This window comes from Ursus arctos, unplaced genomic scaffold (genome assembly GCF_023065955.2).
Source record: "Ursus arctos isolate Adak ecotype North America unplaced genomic scaffold, UrsArc2.0 scaffold_2, whole genome shotgun sequence".
NCBI lineage: Eukaryota > Metazoa > Chordata > Mammalia > Carnivora > Ursidae > Ursus > Ursus arctos.
In genome coordinates, this window is record NW_026622874.1 from 18,605,329 (window position 1) to 18,617,716 (window position 12,388).

A 12,388-nucleotide genomic window follows, 5' to 3' on the forward strand; every position below is an offset into this window, starting at 1 on the left:
CTTAATGTTTGCAACAAGTTGTTAGTAGGTATCTTCTTTACTAGGTTATAACCTCTTAGCTGACAGGACTGCGGCTGCTTCACGTGGGTATGGCCACAGCCCCCAGCAGGTTGTTTTGTGCTTTGTTGTGGGCTTAGTGGGTGTGTGTGGTGTGAGTGACCCAGTGAAACACATTAGTGAAACCCTGGCTTGACTTTTTCAGGTGAAGCACTTCAAAGTGAAAAATCATCTTAAATGTGGGAAGTTTTGTTTTTTGGTTTTTTTCTGTAGGGAAAACCACATCCACTGCAAAGAAATATTTTACAAATGCAATTAGAGACTTAAACTAAATATCATTGTGCAGACACAGGAACTCTAAACAGTTACAGCCACAACTTGGTTCTGATAAGCGCGAAGCTGGTAACCGCCGTGGTCCAAGCTAGCAGGTCACGGTGTCGGGTGTGCCTGTTTGCCAACGTCAGATGTGAACTCTTACACTGCGCTGCTTGTCGACATCGTGGTTGTAGTAGTGAGCAAGGTACCTGTGCTTATTTTTAAGGTTTTACTAGTAGTAAATAGCTTGTATTTGATATTTTCTTGTTTCTATACAGAACGGTAATAGAAAATAAATTCCTTTAATGAAAGAAAATGACCTTATTATTCTTTTGCTGCATTTAAGCTTGATAGCATGCATAAAGATGCATGCTATTGTTGGAGTTTGGTTATTACGCGATTAATTAGCATATCAAAATCACACGAGCAGATTTAGCAGCTAATTCACAGAGGGTTTATTGCTTTAAGAAAGAAAATTCACGTTTGTGAGTACGACTGTTCTTTCTGGAAGGACTGCCTTTATCAGAGGCACTTGTGGGGCAGTGGACATGGCACAAGTTTTGAAGTTGCCCTAACCTGGATTCAGATTCCATCTCTTCTCATCAGGAACTCGGAGCCTCAGCTTCCTTATCAGATGAGATTCTTATTATGATTTGAAAGCAAACAAACTTCAGATTCTCTCTGATTCTTATAAAGTCATGGGATCAGTGAGATCATAGAGTAGGTGGTATGTTTCTCAGTTTGGTTGAATGGGCTTAAGTCAACCCAATAAAGAAATTTGAGGTGTGACATGTCAGGAAACATCCTGCCTCTGTCCCTCATTACTTTCCTTGTTTATTTTTTTCTACTTTCCTTGCACAATTGGGCAAATTCCTTTCTTCTAAAGTATAATCATAAGTCACCATTCTGTTACATAATAGAGTTAGAAAGATGGGGATGGAGTTGTTTATAACGCATTTGAGATTTATTTTTGAGATTTAATCTAGGCTCTTGGCTGCCATGGAACCTTTTCCAAAAGGAAAATATATGATTCAGATGCTTTGCGCAAAATTAACTAAACTTTGCTTGCTTCAGTTGGTCTCTCACTCGTGCTCTCTCCTCACTGTTCCCTCCCCCCCCCACCCCATTTTTGGTAGTCCAGGATTGACTAAGCTGTTTACCATAGCCGTTTTAGTTTATGTTTCAAACAGAAGGATTTATGAATCAGATTGTTGGAAAATCTCGTTGGGTTTGTGTCCAAAACAGACTGGAGCTGCCTCCAGGGATGAAGAATGTTTTGTTAAGATCTTCTTGACACCCACCTGTCATCTGATTTCTATAGTAACAATACTTAACAAGAGAAGCTCCCAGGTTTCTCATTAAGGTGTTGTGTTTACTGAATTGTTTTGATTACTTACTTTTCTCTGAAATCTACAGCCCATTTTCTTTCCTCTTCAGAAATTTAAACGCTAACTTTTCCCCCATTTTAATTGATATTTAACGTAGCACAACAGGAAATTTCCATCCATTTCGTTTATTCTATCTGCTTATAAAATAATTTGTGTTTTGTCTGTGTTCGGCATGTTCTTTCTAACTCTACAGAGTAGAGAATAACAGGAGAAATTCAAGGTAGAAAAGAGTAAAAAGAACATGAACTCATAAGACAGGAAGGAAGTAAAAGACTAAATTAGAAAGAGAGAATGAGAGCTGGTAATAAAGAAAGATTATTATTTTATCTCAGTTCGTTTTTTCACTTAAAGGCCTTTTGATTTTTTCCCTCTCACTTTAATCAGAGTAATGCCATCAAAGAATCAAAAACATATGAATCTTTTTAATTAATTTTCAAAAGTAGGAATTGTAGAGAAGTATTCAGATGTGTGTATTAGGAGCCAGATGAACTGGGGAGAGAGCCAGTGAAGTAATTCATTGACGGTGACTGAAAGCAAATGGAGACAGAAAAATACATTTAAAATATCAGAATATCATTGGCAGTGCACATAACAATTAGATAAAAATAGCCTTGGAGTAGCCACCACAAGCTAGAAAGTTCTAGATAAGCCTCCCAAAAAAGCAACTGCAGGCACAATGAGAATGAGGAGAAAATTTGGCCTCCTCTAATAAGGTTTGACATCAGTGATAGCATAGGGTTATAGGTGAAAGATGAGCTTTTACAACTAAATGTGTTACTTTGGTTAAACATTAGAATTACACTTTTATTTTCATAAGCTTTTCCAAGGCTTAGCAATAAATTTCACTGCTCTGTTGTATTTATGCCTACATAATACATTCCGGTATAGGACTGGTCTTAGTTCAGGCTGTGTAGCAGAGTGCCATAGACTGGCTGGCTTAAACAGCAAGCATTTACTCCTCACAGGCCTCGAGGCTGGCAGGTCCAAGGCCTGGTGTCTGCTGAGGGCCCTCTTGTGGGTTGCAGATCGCTGACTTCTTGTATCCTCACACGGCAGGAAGATAGCACAGGTGCTCTCTGGGGTCTCTCTTAAAAGGGTATGAATCCCACAAAGTTCCAAGTGCACATGATTTCCAACCTGAAATTGTATTCCAGGCCTGAGTATCTGCCAAGTAATAGAAGGGGTAAATCGAGAAGGATGAGAAGACAAAGAGAATCCCCAGACTATTGGTGAAGGGATGTCTCAGGGTAGCAGTCACGTGCTAGCTGGGGGAGCAGCCAGTGATGAATGAATTCTATTAAACTTCATGCATCATTTAGAGAACTTCTTTACAAAAACCAAACAAACAAGCATGTTTGGCACTAACGGTACTCAATAAATATCAAGTACAGTTAAACATTGAACAAGAAATCACAGTATATTTTCAGCATTCTCCTGTTCATCATATTCTCTTGAATTTCATGTTTACGTGTATGGGTATGATGTAGATTTTAAAATGTGCATCATAAAAGTTGTAAGAAATTTTGAAGGTTTGTAGGGGATAATTTTAATTATGTAACAGCTGATGTTACAGGATAAAGGGTGGTCTATAATAATCAGATTTTATAAATTCAAGCCCTAGAACTTCTGTAAGGATAGTACCATATTTTTAAAATCAATATCATAGCCCAGTTTCTCTTGCCAATGACATGGAAACCATTTTATTTATTTCCTGACCTTAGGGGTAAAGGGATGTGTCCAATTCCCGTGCGTAGATATCCCTGTTCTTATTTCGCTGGATGGCCTCCTGAGAGATGTAATAGTGAGAGTGTGGTTCTGCCCTTAGTCACCAGTGACCGTTTCCTTAGCAAATTCATTAATCTCTTTTTTAATCTGTCAATTTTTGTCACCCATAAAATATCCCTCAAATATTAGGCTTCCCTAAAATATAGCTATTTTTCACTTATTATTATAGCCTGTCAATATGACATTTTAAGACCAGCAGGTTAAATACATTATTTCATTTTAAATTAGTTCAAAAACCAAAGCCGTTTGCTCTCTATATTTACTATGTCCTGGGGCAGATTTATCTGTTAATAGTAACCACTATTGAAAGTAGGTTAAAGAGTGGTACGGCCATATACTCCTAATTCTTGAATGCTGAAGACTAAGTTCTTTGTTTTTATTGGAATTCATTGCTATGTCACTGAAACAAAACTCTCAGAGGATTTTCAAGTTTTTCATTGGTAGTGAAATTTTTTGTCTTTAGCTTCAACAGTAATAAATTTAGATATCATATTTTATTGCCAAGAGAAAATATGTTAGTCCTTGTGATAGACAGAAAAATTTGGCTTGTTTCAAAGCAAATGGTAAATCCTTACATGCAGTATTTGTGTTGCTGAACTGCATTGTGGATTTTTGTAGAATCACTGTTTTGGAATTGATCGTGAATTGATTACATGCCTCGTGCTATAATTCTGGCACCGTTTATACTATTTGATTATGCCTTTTCTGGGAGAACATCTAATTCATTTTTTACAGTATAGAACTTTTTTTTTTGTATAAGGGTAAAATAGCCATAGAACTGAGAAAAGGGACCCCTTATTCTCTTGAATTGGATTTCAAGATTGATTGGATTTTTCCTGAGAATACAGTGTCTGGGGCCAGGTGTCTCCCTTCCCCTTTCCTCAGTGTTCTCTTCTGGCTTCTGTTCTCTTCTATCCCCTGTAACCTAGGATCCGATGTTCGGAAAACATGCACACGTTATCACTCGAAATTATTCTCAATTCAGGAGCTCTTCTCAGATTGCGGGGAAGAGAGCTGTGTCCAATTGCTGAAATGAAACAGAAGTGGAATGAAATTCAGTATATTGTTCTAATAGACGTATGTTTCATGATATCTGGATTCATACACAATGAAGAAAAGAGCCACAGTGATAAACCAAATCTAGAGCAATATATAAGCTCTTTAATAAGATTAATAATATTATAGAAAATTTGGAAAAATACAGAAGGCTGTGAAGAGGAAAAGTAAAAACCCAAAAATACCACTTAAGATTAATTTGGAGCAGTAGTTTAGTTTAGTGTACGATGGTGTTTAAGGGAAAGCCCTCCAGAGCCAACTGAAGTGTGGGTTCTGGCTCGACCACTTTGTGACCTTGGGCACGTTACTCAAACCTGTCTGAGGTTCCTCATATGTAACATGGACAAAGCAATAGCATTTACTGTCTTCTTTAAACTCTTTTTCCTAGGAAAACTGCTGTTGGAATTTTTTAATTTTTTCCTTTTTTTTTTTTTTTTTTTTTTTTTGATGCTTCATGATTTATCTCTTGGAGTTCTACTAGATTTTACCTTGCTTTAGTTAGTTGTAGGGGAATACTGGAAATTGAGTGAAATTGAATGAACCTGAGGTATGCAGTAGTATTTTGAATTATGTAGTATGTGTGTTTGTTGTTGTGTTAGGGGGATGCTAAGATGACTGTACTGTAACATCTCTGCTTTTTCCAAGTGGATTTTATGGAAACAGTAGCCCACAGTTGTGAATTTTCTTTAAAACTAAGACAAAAACAAATGCCTAATGACTTATTTTATGAAGACGGTACGTGCGGTATATGGGAAAGTTGTACCAGTAGTGTTTCAGTCGTGACAGCGCATTAGCTTCACAGGAAGTTATCAAGCCTCGCAGATAATTGTGTATAGGTTTTGAAGCCACTGAAGAAAATGAATTTTTGAAGGCTTTATTAAAGTACAATTTAAGCTCTCTTTTTAAATGAGAAGAGACAATATCACAGGCTTGTCCTTGGCTCTCACGTTCAGAGACAGTATCTGTTAATACCCAACTCTATCCCTGAATGCCTTTGTTGCTTTTTGTTGTTTCTTAATGATATTTTTCCATAGAAATAGAAGTGTTGCTTTTGTACCTGTAGCATATTCTTACTCACTGATGAAATAGAACTAGAAAAAGATGTGCTTGCATTTTTCCTCTTATGTGTATAGCTTTATTTTTCTTTGAAATGTGGTCCTATTCATATGAATACCTGAGTATTAGGAAGTTGACTGATCTTTGATTTTGCCCACTCCCTGTAATGCTGCTCTGCCAGTTGCCGTTCCAGGTGAGGAAATGCAGTGTACTCAATTCTCGTAGCTGGGAGAGCAAAGTAGAGCTCTGCTGCTTAGCCACAAGTTTGGGAAGTATTGAGTGGCTGTCATAACACTTCTAAGTACTTTGCCAGACCCTACAACTAACAGAGCTTCAGGTCTTTATAGTGCTTTCTTATCAGAAGGGAAGTGTATGTATATGTGTGCTTGTTGTGGTCCCATCATATACACATAAACCTAAGTAAAAATGAGAATTTCAGAAGCATTTCTGAAAAAGTGGGTGACTTTAGTGTTTGTTATTCCACTTATAGACAATGATTTCCTTTTCTGATATGAACTCTAAAAAGAATGCTGTGGGACGACCACAGTATCAGAATGTCAATCTGGTTTATGGGGAGACCTTAATAGAAATGGTGTTTATGGTTAGAAGCAGCTGTGTTTCTGATCACCTGGAAGCACACGGACAGGCTGGTGTATACCCCAGCCTACCGGCTGCTGAGATTTGTGTGTGCTTGGAAGAGGAGAAGATAGGTATTAACAGGGGGTTTTGTTTATTTGTTAATTTGGTTAGAAATAAAACTGACGTGCATGTCATTTTTAATTATATGCAGTTAGCTTATTTTTTGTGTTCTTTGATTTTCAGAAATTCAGGCATTTGCAGAAAATCATGCAGTTAGGGTGTCTAAATGGTTCTCACTTTGACTTCTATCACTGTACCAAAGTCAAAATTTCATAATTACTTTTGTAACGGGTAGGGGGAAAATATGCTATCTTTATTCATTAGAATTCAAAAAGTGTACTACTTAGTTGATTCATAACTAGAAAAATATTATCCCAGCCTTTTAGTAAAAAAAAAAGCAGTAGTGGGCACCTGGGTGGCTCAGTTCGTTAAACTTTTGAAGCCTTTGGCTCAGGTCATGATCCCAGGGTCCTGGAATTGAGTCCCACTTTGAGCTCTCTGCCCAGCAGGGAGCCGCCTTCTCCCTCTGCCTCTGCCCCCCACCCTGTCTCTCATGAATGAATAAATGCAATCTTTAAAGAAAAAAGAAAAAAACCATATTTGTTGATATTGAATTTGGAAACTCACATAGATACAGCCTTCAAGAGTCCATTTATTTGTTTATTCAACAAATACTTATGAAGCACTTTCTCTGTGGCAGATGCTATACTTGGCACTGATCCATCAATGAACAGGGGAGGTCTAGTCCCTACCATGGAGTTTGTAGGCACCAAGATGAGGAGCAGTAGACATCAGCATATGAATAACTAAATTGTAGTTGTGATAAGTTCCAGAAAGGACAAGAACAGAGTGCTATGTTAGTGTGTAATAGAAGGACCATAGTTTATCAAGGTGACCAACCATTGAAAATGAACGATTCTCTCATTTATGTTTGAATTATAATATCGTGGAATTCCAGAATTGGAAGAGATCTTGAAAATTACCTAGTTCAACCCTTCATTCGGTCTTTGAATCTTTTTAAATATTCATTTGATCATTACTGATATTTGACCGTAACTGGCTAACAAAAAATGGCATTTCATGTAGTTCAGCCTCATACACTATTAAATATGATGTTGGATCGTGGCTACATAAAATGAATTAGTCAAGACAACCCTACCCAGCTCTCTATACGGAGAAGAAATGTGAAAACAAATAATTACAACATAGTGATTCTTTACAGAAATAAAATGGCTTAAATGGCCTGACATATCCAAAATGAACATGCTGGATACTGAGTTGAGTGTTCTAGTTGTGAGATCCAATATATCAGCTCAAAGCTCCTTCAGGGACATGAATTTCAGCCACTTTCGAACTTGAGCGGATGGCTAAAGGGTAAAACATTGACTCATGCTTCTCTAGCCTTTTGGAGAACTCCCTAGTGTTGTAGGAGATTAAGATTTTATCATTCTCTTCAGTCTCTACCGTAGAAGCTGCGTTTCCCTTCCATGGTAGCACAACACACGGCTGTGGGTCCATATAGGGGAAAATGATTCCCAACGAGCAGCTTTCACGGATCAGGATTCCACCTGGTCCAAGTAGGTCCTAATGGGGTAAATGATGAAATGACTACCTTCCCTTGGTGTATAATTCTTTCACCTTCAGTTAGTTCTTTGAAACCATACAAGCCTGAGATGTATTCCTTTACGTTCTTATTTCACACGTGACATACACAGAGCTAGACTCTGGCATCAGAAAATACATGTGCTGTGCTCCCTGTCCTCAAGATATTCCAAAGTACTCCTAACTCTAGATACTTAATGAAAATATATTCTTTCATCCATCTATCCATCCGTCTGTCATTCATTAAGTACCTGCTGATGCCAGACATCATTCTAAACTCTGTGGATAAGCTGAAAATAAGACAAAGCCTCTGCTTCCCCCCCCTTTGTTTCCCCACTGCCTGCCACAATCTACCTCACATTCTAATGGGGAAAAGGACATTAAACATCAGTATGTAATATAATGTTAGGTAATGGTGAGGGCTGTGAAGAGAAAAAATAGTACAGGGTGTAAAAACAAGTGCAAAAGAGAATGTGATCAACTTTGGTAGGAAAGAAATTTTAAATCTGGCTTTTGAAGGAGAAATAAGAGCGGACCAGGTGAGGAAGGGACTTCCAGACAGAAGCAGCAACACAGGGAATTAAAATTAGTCATGCATAAAAGATTGCAAAATAAGATTTAGTATAAAAATAAAGTATGGTATATAAGCCTGTTTAATAATGGAGTAACATCATATTTGAGTTTAAGAAAAATTGTTTCCTGTCATCAACAGTGGTTCTCAGATTTAATCAGGTATGGGAACTCCAGGTAGTTAAAGTACTTTTTGCAGAACACAATAAACCGTTGTTATAATTAACCTTCATTTATCTGAAAATGTCATTTTTGATCTGAATTTGGAACCATTCTAGGCTTCTTTAAGGTTAATTGACAGTAACAGATTCTAACATTTTAAAGTACATTTAAGAAGAAAAACTCACACTTGAGAAAATTGTATATACGTGAACTTTTTCTGTCATTTGGGAGAAGATTGCTGCTGCTCTGTTTTCTCATCAGAACAGCGTTGTTCAGTAGCGCAGTTTGAGGACTACAGCACTTAACAGTATAGTCAGCAAACGGACAGTCACCTGTGTGGGAAGAATTAGGGAGCCACCGTCTCCTACAGCAGGGAGCCCTTGCAGAAAGCTGTTTCCAAGGGCTGACTTGCTGTTCTTGACCTGAAAGCTCTGTGCCTTGTAACTTCAGACTCACTGTCCTTAGTTCTAACTCTTGGGTTGAATTATGGAAATCATGATCTATTTCTTAGAATTACTCATAGGAATAACAAGGAAAAATAATTTCAGTGTGCTTTGCACAATTCTAAGGTTGATTATAAATGACATTTAATACTGATAAAGCTGTATGACCTTTGGGGAGAAGAGCGCAGTGGTTGTTGGTGTCTTGTCTCATATAGGGCCAGATGGGATCTGTGGTCTGGAAGTCCTGCTAGTCAGACCCATAGTTTGTTCCTTTCTGTACAACTTTTGTTTATGCCTTTCTTTCTCTGTGATTCTTACCTGAGTAGCACTATGGTTTAAAGGAGTAGTTCATTTGAAGTACAAATAGGAAACCAAAAGTAAAGGCAGAGGAAAATGCAATGTTAAAACATTAATGATTTTTCAAGGAAGATGAGACTAAATAACCAAAACCAAATCAGATGGTGTTAAAGGGGACTTTAAATTTAAATCTTTGAGACTTGGGGAGAAAAAAAGGAGGAATAAAGGCATATACATATATTCACACACACACACACACACCTATGTATATGTGCATATCTATGTGTATAGTATATCTAGATAGTGTGAGAGATATATTACATATAAATTATATACATAAATATAGCTAGATGGAATATATGTCTTTCCATGTGCTGTTTGTTAAATGGTAGACACCAGATTGATATTGTGTTCTTCTCATGTCTGTCCTGTTCCTCTGTCTGGAGTGGCAGGTGGGATCTGCTCAGTGGTTCAAACTGAATTTTTTAATTGATCAACATGACATGCTAACCTCAGCAACTGAGCAGCTGCATAATGTGTTAGGTCATCATACCAGTAATGAAGATTACATCATTGACCTGTCTTCCTTTTTTGGAATGTGGGGGGGGGACCCCTAGAAATATGTCTGATTTTAAAACATGTTGAAATTATGACTAAGAGCAGTGATACTATCTATAATTTCATCATATCTAGTTGACTTAATGAGTTACGAGCCACTCAGTTTATAAAATGAATCTTTATTTTTAAAATGAAGTTCTAGCTTAATTGCTGAATAATTTGGGGATATACAATTTTTCTTTTCCAAATTTGAAATATTCTGTTGTAATAAGGTGATCTATGGAGTGAAATTAATATATTAATATGTGTATTAGCAGATATACACTTCTATATAGACCATATTCATTGGAAGATATTTACTTGGTTTTTGTACTTTGAGAAGTTTATGTTTTAATTCAGCATAATTACATTCAAAATAAGAATCTCTGAAATTTGTATTATTTTTTGTTTCCCTAAAATATGACAGATTTTTGAAATAGATTGCTTTAAAAAAAAAAAAAGTCCCTTCTTAAAATGCAGAGATGCACACATCCACCGTACTGACTCTTGGGACAGAAAGAAATGAATTTTCTAGCTTGGTAAATCCCCCATTGCTTCTCCGAAAGTAGATTGCCTGCACCCGGTGCTGTGCAAGAGAGGTGCAGTGATTAAGGAAGAGTGGCTATTGTTTAGGGCTCTGTAGCAAAAGAACTGGGGAAAAGAAAAAAAGGCTTGAGTTTGACTGGCATTGGCTCTGGCTTTTCTGCATTCCAAACTGTCTGAGGCACAGAGCGAGAGCAAAAAAGAGAGAGCACGAGCGCCAGCCAGAGCGAGCTCGGGCGAGGACGGTATACAGTGTTTGGAGTTTCTGACTGGCATGCCGGAAGGATCATGTTAGCAACACCCAGAAACTTCGCAGAATGCAGACCCCAGGTAAGAGTTCCTCGAGTCTGTCCGAGTCTGAAATTAAGTTTGTATATATTTAAAGGGAATGCAGAGGTTTATTTTTATTACACAAATACAATGACTGCTAACCTTTGTGATTATTGGCTTTAAAGAAATAGATTGGTTTTCATTCCTGTCAGTTCACAGGAATATTGTGTGGAAGCTGTCGGCATTCTAGTACAAAATCTAGTCCAAGAAGAGCCATTTGAGAAACTCAGATAAATTAAAAGGGCTGCGATCGTAGCAAAATATTAACAATGCAGCGTTTACTTGTTCCTTTAATAATTTGAAGTGGTTCTTATTCTGGATCTTCCCCAAAATTCGTTATGAAATATTAAGATGACTGGGAATGGATGCAGCTCATTTCTGTTTGAGGGAGACAAAATATATTGACCATCAATAAGAACTTAATAGCCTTGCTTGAGTCTCAGAAGCACATAAATAAATCTGTGTCATTCAGAAAGTTCAACAGGTTGGATCTGTACACAACAGTAGGGCATTCAGATGAGAACTTGGCTTGTTCTTTCTGCCCAAGGTAGACTTTTAATAACCTTTGCCAATAGATGACAAGTTAGAGACTTAACCAGTTAGCTCATTGAAAATTAAATCTGAACGAGATTTTAGAGATCATCTACAGGCCAGTCTCTCCATTTTCAATGAGAACATTGAGGACTAGGGGATATGGTGCTTGCTCAAGATCACACAATTAGAATTGAAATGAAAATCTACATCTCCTGATTTTCAGTTTACTGTTGTTCTCATGGCACCAGTTATTTTTAGGGTTTATATTTTCTCTATACTGTATCTATTGGCCTCAAGTAGCATAAGTTATGGCATAAATAGATCAAATGCATTATAAACTTAGATTAAAGTCTTATGGGAAAGAGATACTGGGGGCTGTATGTCATCAAATCAGTATTAATACCACGCTGTTAATCAAAACCAAAAATATATAACAAAATATCAGAAGAAAAAAATGGCTTTCAATTAAGGAAAATGGCTATAGTTTGCAGTCTGTTTTTATATAAACAATTACATAGCTGGGGCATATTCTGAGTATTTGTATATGAAATTAAAAGTCTTTCAAATTGACTTTAATTTCTCTTGAAGAGTTTAGGACTTAGCAATTTTCTGTATACTTTTAGTAAGCTTTTCTCTAATTTTGTGATTTATATCTATTTATGGGAAGCAAAAAGTCGTTCCATATTCCGTGCCTTCTCTATGTTTGTTTTGTTTTGTTTTGTTTTAATGTGAGAGAACGTTTTTAAATTATCCAACCGTTTGCACCACTTGCTTCCTTACTTAAGGTCCAGCTCTGTTTCTCTCCATTTGTAAGGGTCCTCTGTTACTCGCTCTCATGAATTATGTGTTAGAGGATAACTTAAGTGGAGGAGCTCGAGAGCCACCACAGACAGTGGACATCTGTCTTCATACATTTTCATTTAGTCTCTTAAAAAGATTGCTGCCCTTTCCATTTTCGTGCAGACCATTGTGGGGTTGCAAGAGGCCACACTATTCTAGTGAGCTAAATAGTAGAGATAGCCGCTGTCAAAAGGATCTGTCATGGCTCTTTACAGCTCCTGGGAACAAGTTAGC

General features: G+C 37.2%; 1 protein-coding gene across 7 annotated transcripts in view; it reads left to right on the top strand.

Moving 5' to 3' along the window:
- The window catches only part of RASAL2 (RAS protein activator like 2), a 341,891-nt gene that overhangs the window by 193,270 nt on the left and 136,233 nt on the right, over positions 1–12,388 (top strand). Inside the window, exon 1 of one of the 7 annotated variants that reach the window (XM_026509286.4) lies at positions 1,798–10,780. The exons of 5 other annotated variants lie outside the window; for them this stretch is intronic. In XM_026509286.4, the coding sequence (XP_026365071.1) occupies positions 10,768–10,780 (13 nt within the window). In that variant the 5' untranslated portion in view covers positions 1,798–10,767. Of the gene's footprint in view, positions 1–1,797; positions 10,781–12,388 lie in introns of those variants that run through there. One more of the 7 variants, XM_048224855.2, reaches the window with a different exon arrangement.